Source organism: Bufo gargarizans, chromosome 7 (assembly GCF_014858855.1).
Source record: "Bufo gargarizans isolate SCDJY-AF-19 chromosome 7, ASM1485885v1, whole genome shotgun sequence".
Lineage (NCBI taxonomy): Eukaryota > Metazoa > Chordata > Amphibia > Anura > Bufonidae > Bufo > Bufo gargarizans.
In genome coordinates this window covers 128292167-128304931 of record NC_058086.1, presented here as the reverse complement: position 1 = coordinate 128304931, position 12765 = coordinate 128292167, and the positions used below count along the sequence as shown (strand labels likewise).

The 12765-nt window shown below is 44.2% G+C and overlaps 1 protein-coding gene across 3 annotated transcripts in view; it reads left to right on the top strand.

Moving 5' to 3' along the window:
• The first annotated feature begins 2236 nt into the window (after positions 1–2236).
• The window catches only part of LOC122943421 (complement factor H-like), a 115903-nt gene continuing 105374 nt past the window's right edge, over positions 2237–12765 (top strand). The window contains exon 1 of one of the 3 annotated variants that reach the window (XM_044301143.1): positions 2237–2393. In XM_044301143.1, the coding sequence (XP_044157078.1) occupies positions 2309–2393 (85 nt within the window). In that variant the 5' untranslated portion in view covers positions 2237–2308. The remainder of the gene's footprint in view (positions 2394–12765) is intronic. The other 2 variants (XM_044301146.1, XM_044301144.1) reach the window with 2 other exon arrangements.

The window sequence follows — 12765 nt, the reverse complement described above, 5'->3', positions numbered from 1 at the left end:
AGGCCTCATGCACACTGCCGTTATGCATCTGTTCCGTGCATTGGGGACCACAATTTGTGGTTCCCAATGCACTGGCAATGTTCGTGTGGCGGCCGGGACAGATTGAGACCCATTCAACCTGAATGGGTCCATGATCCGTCCGCACCGCACAAAAAATAGAACATGTTCTATTTTTTCGCGGTGCGGAGGCACGGACAGAAACACTGCGGAAGCAGTCAGTAGTGCTTCCCATTGAGCGATTGCGGACCCAATCAAGTGAATAGGTCCGCATCCGTGATGCACACGGCCGGTGTGCATGAGGCCATAGACACAGAAAGGGGCTCACACACAGGGACAGACACACACATCATGGCCCTCAGAATACACCCCGATCTGTACTATAACCCCCCCCCCCCCCCTTTATTGCACCAGATTCCAATCCACTTGAACCCCACTGCCCCTGAGTGCTCCACCTGCCTCCTTATATCTGAGCTCCATATGCTTCCCCTCACTTAGTTCTGTGTTCTCCAGCACCACATCCTACCTCACTCTGCATCTTCAGGGTTTGTCATGTGACTATGAAGGAGCATGTGACCAGTGATGTCACAGACCTCCTTCTAACAACTACATTCTAGCATAGGATCGATCATCTACCGAAACTCCATCTACCCTGTTCTGAGTTCTGGGGCCGCTTACCCCAGCAGTGCACATGGCGAAAATTGTCTGCATTGCTGGGGTAAGCTGCCCTAGAATTCAGAACAGGCAGGACACAGCTGCAGGAGTGAGTAGGCACAGTGGGCCCCCCAGGAGCAGGGGGCCCCGGCAATTTCCTGGGTTTGCCGGGTGGTGGCGCCGGCCCTGGCCCTCAGAATACACCCGGATCTGTACTATAACCCCCCTTAATTGCACCAGATTCCACTCCACTTGAACAGCACTGCCCCTGAGTGCTCCACCTGCCCCTTCATATCTGAGCTCCATGTGCTTCCCCTCACAAAGTTCAGTGTTCTCCAGCAGCACATCCTACCTCACTCTGCATCTTGCAGGCACACACAGCCCCTCCTCCTTCCACAAGCTGCTGCCGTCAGGGTTTGTCATGTGATCCTGAAGGAGCATGTGACCAGTGATGTCACAGACCTCCTTCTAACAACTACATTCTAGCATAGGGTCGATCATCTACCGAAACTCCATCTACCCTGTTCTGAGTTCTGGGGCCGCTTACCCCAGCAGTGCACATGGCGAAAATTGTCTGCATTGCTGGGGTAAGCTGCCCTACAATTCAGAACAGGCAGGACACAGCTGCAGGAGTGAGTGGGCACAGTGGCCCCCCCAGGAGCAGGGGGCCCCGACACTTGCCTGGGTTTGCCGGGTGGTGGCGCCAGCCCTGGATGTAGGCTTGCTCAAATCCTTCTCTTCATGTTATCCCAGACAGACTCGATGAGGGGGAGATAATTGCTCTTTGGGGGCCACATCATAACTCCCAGGACTCCATTTTCTTCTTTATGCTGAAGATAGTTCTTAATTAAATTGACTGTAAGTCTGAAGTCATTGTCCTTCTACAGTATAAATATAGAGACAAACTGATGCCTCTTTGATGGTACTGCACGATGGATAAGTATCTGCCTGTATTTCTCGGACACCAAATCCCCCAACGAAATATTCATTTGAGTTTGTGTGTGTGTATGTATCAGTCACATACGCAATGTACAGTATATGTATATACATGATGACTTTGCCTTTATATAATGTATGTGGGCTCTTTAATTTCCCTGTGTGCACAGCTTGCTGGTAAGGGAATGGTGATGGTGTCAAGGGGTTTGAATACTTTAGACTTAATGGGTGGGAGCAGGGGCAGATTGGCCATAGACCTTACAGGGAAATTTCCCTGTGGGCTGATGCCCAGGGAACCGCCTGGGCCCACCTCATGCCAGCCAGTGGTAGTTTTTAGGGATGTAATTTGTGCTTCTGGCGGCAGTATTTTGTGATGGACTGTGGTATTTGGCTCTGTTGGGGTTGTATTATGTGCCACAGCATGGTATTACTGGCCCTGCGATCCATCCATTTGGACCCGACTACAAAACGGGGCCTCTTTTAGTATTTTTTCCAGAACCACTTTAAGTTCCCAGTCCGCCCCTGGGTGGGAGGCTGGTCTAAAGTATGCTATGAGGCCCATAAGAGTCTACTTACACCATTGCCTTTGAAAAGTGCAGAAGAGACATAATTTTTTTAAATTCCATAATATATCAGAACAGGAAACATCAAACAGGAAAGGAGATGATGACATCTCTGAAAACTACTTTGGTCAGCTACATGCTAGAGTTGGAAGCAGAATATGGTCTCCCTGGAGCATTTTATTCTCCTTAGCTCTGCTATTATAGCATGCCAAGGAACATCGTCTACACATGAAAATAAGAAAGGTATGGTAAAATCTTATCTTTGGAGAATAAGATAAGTAATACATAAAATAATCTGTTGTCATCTTATCAACCTTACATTTATAGCTGTTTGTATATGCATGTTCCTATCCAGAATTCTTTATGCTACTAAAGACAACAAATCTACAATTGTAGAATTGTCAGTTCATCTTTCTTTCACCTTTTCCCTACTTCAAAGTATGAAAATTGCTTTATTTGTCCAAGATCCAAAATGTCTTAGTGTGGATTAGTGCAGGGAATTTAATCTTTGCATAAATGCAACTGTATGGTGATTATAGAATATGTTCCAAACTGGTGAATGTTACTGGGAGGAGTTTTTACTGTCAAGACTTTTGAATAATGTTTAGAATGAGCATTTTTAGACCAGAGAAAATGATGCTAGTTGTGACCAGTGTGAGAACAAAAGTCAGATCCGAAATCTGGAGGCAAATTCAATAGGAAATCATTTATAGAGTACACTGAACTGAAGTTAGCAATATACCAAGGAACATAAGAGGGATTGTTCCAATTGTGGTCTTAAAGGGATTTTTTCAGTTTTATCCAAATTAAGCTTCCTCTCTGGATAAATGAAATTGCATCCAATATCCTAATATTTATAAGTGTTTCAATTTTCTACCACTATCAAGCTTGCTGGTGTAGATTAAATTTTCTAGCGCACAGACCACCTGATGATTCTCCAATAGTATTGAGAGATTGGCGCCTCTTAATAATGTTTGTGCATTGTATGCCAGCATGTTTCTTTATTAAGACTGGAGTAAGAAATGAAAATCTTAATAATCCCCAACCCCCCTTCCCCGCCAGTCTCCAGTCTTTCTCTCAGCTGAGAAGGATATATATTTTATCCAGCCTAATGAGATATATATATATATATATATATATACACACAGGGGAAACTCGAAAAATGTGAATATCGTGCAAAAGTCCATTTATTTCAGTAATGCAAATTAAAAGGAATTGCATTAATGCAGCTTAAAATTAGAGTTTTGTGAAAAGGTTCAATATTCTAGGCTCAAAGTGTCATACTCTAGTCAGCTAATTAATCCATACCCCCTGAGCAAAGGGGACCTGAGATTGTGACTTTGGGATCTCATAAGCTGTAAGCCATAATCATCTAAATTATACTAAATAAAGGCTTAATATATTGCGCTTTGCATGTAATGAGTCTATCTGATATGTTAGTGTCACCTTTTAAGTTGGATGACTGAAATAAATGAACTTTGCACGATATTCAAATTTTTCGAGTTTCACCTGTATATATATCAGTAGCTTAAGGCTGGGTTTCCACTTTCATGGTTTCTGAAGCAGTGTTTGAAGCCAGAACCAGGTGTGGATCATATAGGGAGATTACCATATTGTCTGCTTTGAAAGATGAACTTTTCCCCAAAAAAGTTGGGGGAAATGATGATACATCTTATGAAGTGAATACTAGTGAGCACTTCCAAGTTATGGGAAGCGGGGAGCAGGACTGCAGCAGAGACCACCAGACCTGGAGAGTAACAGCAGAGCAGGAAAGTAAGCAAACTTATTTATTTTATACTCTGATGAGTTCTTATCTGAGGTCTGACATGGGGTTTCTGATGTGAGCTCTGATGGGGGTCTTATCTGAGGAGGTCTGATGTGAGCTCTGATGGGGGTCTGATCTGAGGAGGTCTGATGTGAGCTCTGATGGGGGTCTAATCTAATATGGGGGTCTGATGTGAGGTCGGACATGGGAGTCTGGCCCGAGGTCTGACATGGGGGTCTGATCTGAAGTCTGACATGGGGGTATGACCTGATATGAGGTAATCCTAAAAAAGCAAACTGAGACTAAACAGCCTAAAATAATCAGTAATTTTATTAAATACATAAATATGACAAAAGACACAAAAGTACATCAAAAGATATGGTATGAATCACTCCTGAGGAATAGTATAACACAGATATATATAAATGGAGGCTTGCAATAAAATGCTAAAACATCCCTGGAGGTAAAAGGGAAGATAAGTGATCAGGTGGGGCTGCCACAAAAAAAAAAAAAAAAAGCACCAGAAGTTGTCTTGTTAATGTTAAAGGTTTTCTACCACCAGAAATACCGTTATGTAGCTGACTGAGATTAGTGATGCGCTAATGTCCGCACTACATAACAGTATGTTTTTTACATTTTGCCCTGCAGCCGTTCTGATAAAATAAGCACTTTTATAATATGCTAATGAGCCTCTAGGTGCTATGTGGGCGTAAAATCAGCACCTAGAGGCTCCGTCTACTCACCCTTTATCCCGCCCAAGTCCCCTGTTCTGCTCGCCCCGCTCCTCTTGATTGGTGTGACGGTTTGCAGCATCGCTGACGAAATCCGCAGTGAGGAATCATCAGCCCAAAGACCCCCCAGTCATCCCCCATGCCCATAAGACCTCAGATCAGCCCAAAGACCCCCCCACTCAGCCACCAAATCAATCATCAGCCCAAAGACCCCCCCCCAGTCATCCCCCATGCCCATCAGATCTCAGATCAGCCCAAAGACCCCCCACTCAGCCACCAGATCAATCATCAACCCAAAGACCCCCAGCCATCCCCCATGCCCATCAGAACTCACATCAGCCCAAAGACCCCACCCCCCATCAGCCACCAGATCAATCAGCCGAATTGCCTTGCTTTAATGGGATTGCCAGATTGGGGCCTGGGCTGATTTGATCATCTGAGGGGTCTTTGAAAGCAAAGATCCCTCAGACGATCAGATCAGCCCAGGCCCCAATCTGGCAATCCCATCAAGAAATTCAGGCTGCCCCCCAGGGCCCCACTGCTGCAGAAGGGGGCCCTGGCCTGCTGCTGAGAACAATGACCTGCAGCAGTGGGGCCCTGGGGCAGCCTGAATTTATTGATAGGATTGCCAGATTGGGGCCTGGGCTGATCTGATCATCTGAGGGGGTCTTTGAAAGCAAACCCCCCCGGTCATCTGCCAGAGAGGGGTCATCTGCCAGGGGGGGTGCCTGGGGGCCTAGTGTGCCCTCCTGCTGCTGCCGCTACACCCCCCGGTCATGTGCCAGGGGGGCTGCCTGGGGGGCTGGGGGCCTAGTGTGCCCTCCTGCTGCTGCTGCCGCTACCCCCCCCGGTCATCTGCCAGGGCCCAGGGGGGGTGCCTGGGGGCCTAGTGTGCCCTGCTGGCTGCTGCTGCTTCACCCATCCCCCCCCAGGGTCCTGTCGGGACGGGTCCGGTCCGGTCCGGTCGGGACGGGTCTGGTACGCTCCCACCCCCCCCCCCCCGGCTTTTACTTACCGACCGTCGCGTTACCGGCTGGCAGGGCAGAGGAACTTCAGCTCTTCTTCTGTTCTTCCGGTCGGCGCCTCTTCTCAAATCTGATGACAACGTCCTCTCTTAGTCACGTCCGGATCCCGTCTGAGATCAGGCGCGTGTTCCCGCGAGACCTGCACAGGAGTTCGCACAGGTCTCGCGGGAGTTCAAGGGCCCGGAGCTGACGTGAGTGACCGCAGGAAGGAGGGAGGAAGGAGGAGGAGGGAGGGAGGGAGGGAGGGAGGAAGGAGGGAGGGAGGACGGAGGGAGGAAGGAAGGAGGAGGAGGGAGGAAGGAGGGAGGAAGGAAGGAGGAGGAGGAAGGGCGGGCCTGGGGGCAACTTATGTGACGGATGGATCATGGATGCCAGACTGAGACGCAGCTGCAGCAGGGGCCCCAGGGGTCCGCAGGCGGCCGGGCCCCCCTGGGGTGCCGGGCCCGGTCGCAACTGCGACCCCTATATGTACGCCACTGTCTTTATCAGACTATCTATCTATTATCTAGCTATCATTTATCTATCTATTCTGTCTATCTTTCTATCTAAAATATTGAATTCCGCAGTACTTCCAGAAAAAACGTTAGTTTATTCACCAAAGATTCTTCTATCTATCTATCCATCTATGTATCTATCTATTTATGGTCTATCAATCTCTTTTATCAGACTATCTATCTATTCTATCTGTCTTTCTATATTTCTATTATCTATCCATCGTTCTATCTATCTATTATATCTATCTGTCTTTCTATCTATCTATCTGTGGCGAAACCAACCTCGCCACTGGGTTTTGGAGAGGCCTGTTTAAAAGCCTCTTGCCTCAGGATTATGGCCCATACTAACTTTAAAGAAGACAGGCCGGCCGCACAGCTTAAATCTTTCTTTGGAATTGTATTTTGTTATGTGAGGGTACCCAGATGGCTAGTTTAGTTGTATTTGTGTGGTCTGAGTGTCATTCGCCTAATGATATGCACTCAGACTTGAGCTATCTGGGGATATGTTAAATGTCTGTGGTTGCTGGGAGGGTGTGACATTGTTTAAATGGTGATGTCTGTCCTGTTGTCTCCACATGTGTATTGGCGATCTCCCCTTTGTCCTGAGAGATAATTGGATTATCCCCCGGTTGTCTCTGGGGCAGAGAGGAGGAAACCATGATGCATTGTGGGGATGTGTTGTATCTGTTCGGTGTGTCGCAGTCTCCATTCTGGTCCCCTGGGGGCGTGTCCACCAGATGGGGACCTGCATAAATACGGGTGGGTAGCCCTCAATAAAGTGTTCCTGTTTTATCCTTCATCATGTTGAGACTGGTGTTTGGATAACTGATCAAAACTGGGGGATTGCTATACGCTGACGATTTGCTATACTCCCCTGGCATAACTACTAGCTCTTGTAAGAGCTGTTCCTGCTCTCTGGCTGTAGGAGAGGTTCACCCACTGGAGCCTGGAGCCTTGTCGTAGGTCCAGCGTGGGTGGAGGACGGTGAGACACCAACCAAGCTGCGGCGGTTCGTGGGGTCTGCAGGGCGTACGGTGTCAAGTGGAGTGCTTGGAGTCCTCGGAAAGCACTAAGAGCATCTATCGACGGAGGTACCCGGTCGGGGGGCTAGGAGATCCGTTACACTATCTATCTATCTATCTATATTTCTATCTATCTATTCTATCAATCTTTCTATCGTATCTATCTTTTTATCTATTCCATCTTTCTGTCTATCTATCTATCTATTATCTAGCTATCAATTATCTATCTATCTCTATCTATTTATCTGTCTATCTATCTATATTTCTATCTACATACCTATCTATCTCATATCTATCTATCTATCTATCTCTCTCACACTATCTATCTATCTAACATTTTATCTATTTAGCTATCTATCTATTATATATCTAGCTATCTATTTAGCTATTTATCTATCTATCCATCCATCTATCTATCTAACAATCTATCTATCTATCTATTTACCTATATATCTACCTATATTTCTATTTAACTGTCTATCTTTCAATTTCCTATCTATCTATCTATCTATCTATCAGGTTTCTTTGAAGTACCCAGCTTTCCCGAAGCTATTAAATGACATCAAGCTAATACAATTTATCTACCAATCTATCTATTTTCTTTCTATCTATCTATATAGCGACCTATCTATATATATATGTTTCTATCTAACTGTCTATATTTTCACTATCTTTCTATCTATCTATCTATCCATCTAAATAACAATGTATCTATCAATGTATCTAGCTTCTAACATCAATCTATCTATATATTGAGCTATCTATACACTACGTGCAGATTTATTAGGCAAATGAGTATTTTGACCACATAATCCTCTTAATGCATGTTGTCTTACTCCAAGCTGTATAGGCTCGAAAGCCTACTACCAATTAAGCATATTAGGTGATGTGCATCTCTGTAATTAGAAGGGGTGTGGTCTAATGACATCAACACCCTATATCAGGTGTGCATAATTATTAGGCAACTTCCTTTCCTTTGGCAAAATGGGTCAAAAGAAGGACTTGACAGGCTCAGAAAAGTCAAAAATAGTGAGATATCTTGCAGAGGGATGCAGCACTCTTAAAATTGCAAAGCTTCTGAAGCGTGATCATCGAACAATCAAGCGTTTCATTCAAAATAGTCAACAGGGTCGCAAGAAGCGTGTGGAAAAACCAAGGCGCAAAATAACTGCCCATGAACTGAGAAAAGTCAAGCGTGCAGCTGCCAAGATGCCACTTGCCACCAGTTTGGCCATATTTCAGAGCTGCAACATCACTGGAGTGCCCAAAAGCACAAGGTGTGCAATACTCAGAGACATGGCCAAGGTAAGAAAGGCTGAAAGACGACCACCACTGAACAAGACACACAAGCTGAAACGTCAAGACTGGGCCAAGAAATATCTCAAGACTGATTTTTCTAAGGTTTTATGGACTGATGAAATGAGAGTGAGTATTGATGGGCCAGATGGCTGGATTGGTAAAGGGCAGAGAGCTCCAGTCCGACTCAGACGCCAGCAAGGTGGAGGTGGAGTACTGGTTTGGGCTGGTATCATCAAAGATGAGCTTGTGGGGCCTTTTTGGGTTGAGGATTGAGTCAAGCTCAACTCCCAGTCCTACTGCCAGTTTCTGGAAGACACCTTCTTCAAGCAGTGGTACAGGAAGAAGTCTGCAAGGTAAGAAAAACATGATTTTCATGCAGGACAATGCTCCATCACACGCGTCCAAGTACTCCACAACGTGGCTGGCAGAAAAGGGTATAAAAGGAGAAAATCTAATGACATGGCCTCCTTGTTCACCTGATCTGAACCCCATTGAGAACCTGTGGTCCATCATCAAATGTGAGATTTGCAAGGAGGGAAAACAGTACACCTCTCTGAACAGTGTCTGGGAGGCTGTGGTTGCTGCTGCACGCAATGTTGATGGTGAACAGATCAAAACACTGACAGAATCCATGGATGGCAGGCTTTTGAGTGTCCTTGCAAAGAAAGGTGGCTATATTGGTCACTGATTTGTTTTTGTTTTGTTTTTGAATGTCAGAAATGTATATTTGTGAATGTTGAGATGTTATATTGGTTTCACTGGTAAAAATAAATAATTGAAATGGGTATATATTTGTTTTTTGTTAAGTTGCCTAATAATTATGTACAGTAATAGTCACCTGCACACACAGATATCCCCCTAAAATAGCTAAAACTAAAAACAAACTAAAAACTACTTCCAAAAATATTCAGCTTTGATATTAATGAGTTTTTTGGGTTCATTGAGAACATGGTTGTTGTTCAATAATAAAATTAATCCTCAAAAATACAACTTGCCTAATAATTCTGCACTCCCTGTATATGTTTCTATCTGACTGTCTATCTTTCCACTATCTTTCTATCTATCCATCTAACTAACAATATATCTATCTGTCTATCACATATCTATTTATCTATTCTATATCTATCTTATCTAAATGTCTATCTTTACACTATCTATCGATCTATATATGTTTCTATCTAACTGTCTATCTTTCCACTATCTTTCTATCTATCCGTCTAACTAACAATATATATATCTGTCTATCACATATCTATTTATCTATTCTATATCTATCTTATCTAAATATCTATCTTTACACTATCTATCTATCTATCTATCTACCTATCTATATATGTTTCTATCTAACTGTCTATCTTTCCACTATCTATCTATCTACAGTTGCAAGAAAAGGTATGTGAACCCTTTGGAATGATATGGATTTCTGCACAAATTGGTGATAAAATGTGATCTGATCTTCATCTAAGTCACAACAATAGACAATCACAGTCTGCTTGAACTAATAACACACAAATAATTAAATGTTACTGTGTTTTTATTGAACACACCATGTAAACATTCACAGTGCAGGTGGAAAAAGTATGTGAACCCCTTGACCAATGACATCTCCAAGAGCTAATTGGAGTGAGGTGTCCGCCAACTGGAGTCCAATCAATGAGATGAGATTGGAGGTGTTGGTTACAGCTGCCCTGCCCTATAAAAAAACACACCAGTTCTGGGTTTGCTTTTCACAAGAAGCATTGCCTGATGTGAATGATGCCTCACACAACAGAGCTCTCAGCGAGGAGTTCGGACAAGCTTCAGGGGCCAAAGTCAACTGCGGCAAGTCAGAAGCCATGCTCTTCGGGGACTGGCAACTGGCCTCTTCTGCCCCCTTCCCATGGCCCAGTCAGAGTCCTGACCTCAACCCAATTAAGATGCTGTGGCATGACCTCATGAAATCGATTCACACCAGACATCCCAAGAATATTGCTGAACTGAAACAGTTCTGTAAAGAGGAATGGTCAAGAATTACTCCTGACCGTTGTGCACGTCTGGACTAATGTGTCGTCAAACAGGTTGACCAACGGGCATAAGGACTTGTCATGGATGGCTATTCAGGGCAGACTGCCCATCCGGTCATTCATGCATGCCCGCAATCTGTGCAAAACCAGGTACTGCCCCAGGTGCCATTTCGTGGAGGAAACATCTTATCACCTGTTTTGGGAGTGCCCCTTTGCACAGCGCCTGTTGGACGCCCTGGAACATGAACTCAAAGACTCTGTACCCAGGAACAGCCTGCAATGCACTTCGGTGCTGTATGGACTATTTCCTGGGATTCATACTGTTGGAGCCATCCAGGAGGCCTGGCGCCTTATGAACTGTTTTAAGGACGCTATTTGGTTTGCTAGGAACCGGCTCATCCTCAGGAGGGAGAACAAGTCCGTCCTGGACTGCCGCAGACTTATCCATAGTCTGTTGCGGGACTACAACATCTCGGACGAAGAAGAAGAGGACTAAACCCCTCTCCTTCCCCCCCTCTCCCCCTGTTTGTATTTGTCCTCTCAATAAAGCTTTGGGCATGTGATTCCCCCTCTCTACCCCCTCCTTCCCACTTCCTCTTCCCTCATCACTGTCTAAATGCTTTTGTTGGGCGGTTTTGTGATTGAATAGGTATGCTAGTGTAGCATTCATTGCGATGTATAGTGTAGGGTAGCCTGTGCTTTACATAACAATGCCATGCTCGCAAAGACGATTGTAAGTAATTTATTATGTACTGATTCATGGCCTGTGCTGCGACACAGTACTAAAGTATGTATGTATGACGACTGATTGTAATAAAGGTGTTTCAATAAAAAAACTGAGCTCTCAGAAGACCTAAGATTAAGAATTGTTGACTTGCATAAAGCTGGAAAGGGTTATAAAAGTATCTCCAAAAGTCTTGCTGTTCATCAGTCCACGGTAAGACAAATTGTCTATAAATGGAGAAAGTTCAGCACTGCTGCTACTCTCCCTAGGAGTGGTGTCCTGTAAAGATGACTGAAAGAGCACAGCGCAGACTGCTCAATGAGGTGAAGAAGAATCCTAGAGTGTCAGTTAAAGACTTACAAAAGTCTCTGGCATATGCTGACATCCCTGTTAGCGAATCTACGATACATAAAACACTAAACAAGAATGGATTTCATGGGAGGATACCACAGAGGAAGCCACTGTGGTCCAAAAAAAAACATTGCTGCACGTTTACGGTTTGCACAAGAGCACCTGGATGTTCTACAGCAGTACTGGCAAAATATTCTGTGGACAGATGAAACCAAAGTTGAGTTGTTTGGAAGAAATACACAACACTATGTGTGGAGAAAAAGAGGCACAGAACACCAACATCAATACCTCATCCCAACTGTGAAGTATGGTGGTGGGGGCATCATGGTTTGGGGTTGCTTTTCTGCGTCAGGGCCTGGACGGATTGCTATCATCAAAGGAAAAATGAATTCCCAAGTTTATCAAGACATGTTTCAGGAGAACTTAAGGCCATCTGTCCACTAGCTGAAGCTCAACAGAAGTTGGGTGTTGCAACAGGACAACGACCCAAAGCAAAGAAGTAAATCAACAACAGAATGGCTTAAACAGAAGAAAATCCGCCTTCTGGAGTGGCCCAGTCAGAGTCCTGACCTCAACCCGATTAAGATGCTGTGGCATGACCTCAAGAAATCGATTCACACCAGACATCCCAAGAATATTGCTGAACTGAAACAGTTCTGTAAAGAGGAATGGTCAAGAATTACTCCTGACCGTTGTGCACGTCTGATCTGCAACTACAGGAAACATTTGGTTGAAGTTATTGCTGCCAAAGGAGGTTCAACCAGTTATAAAATCCAAGGGTTCACATACTTTTCCCACCTGCACTGTGAATGTTTACATGGTGTGTTCAATAAAAACATGGTAACATTTAACTCTTTGTGTGTTATTAGTTTAAGCAGACTGTGATTGTCTATTGTTGTGACTTAGATGAAGATCAGATCACATTTTATCACCAATTTGTGCAGAAATCCATATCATTCCAAAGGGTTCACATACTTTTTCTTGCAACTGTATCTATCCATCCATCTAACTAACAATATATCTATCTATCTATCACATATCTATGTATCTATTATATATCTATCTTATCTAAATGTCTATCTTTACACTATCTATCTATCTATATATGTTTCTATCTAACTGTTAACATACAAATGCATTTTTACATTCATTCAAAGTAAGTTACAACATTAACCAAACTTTCTGTAACAAAGATACGTAA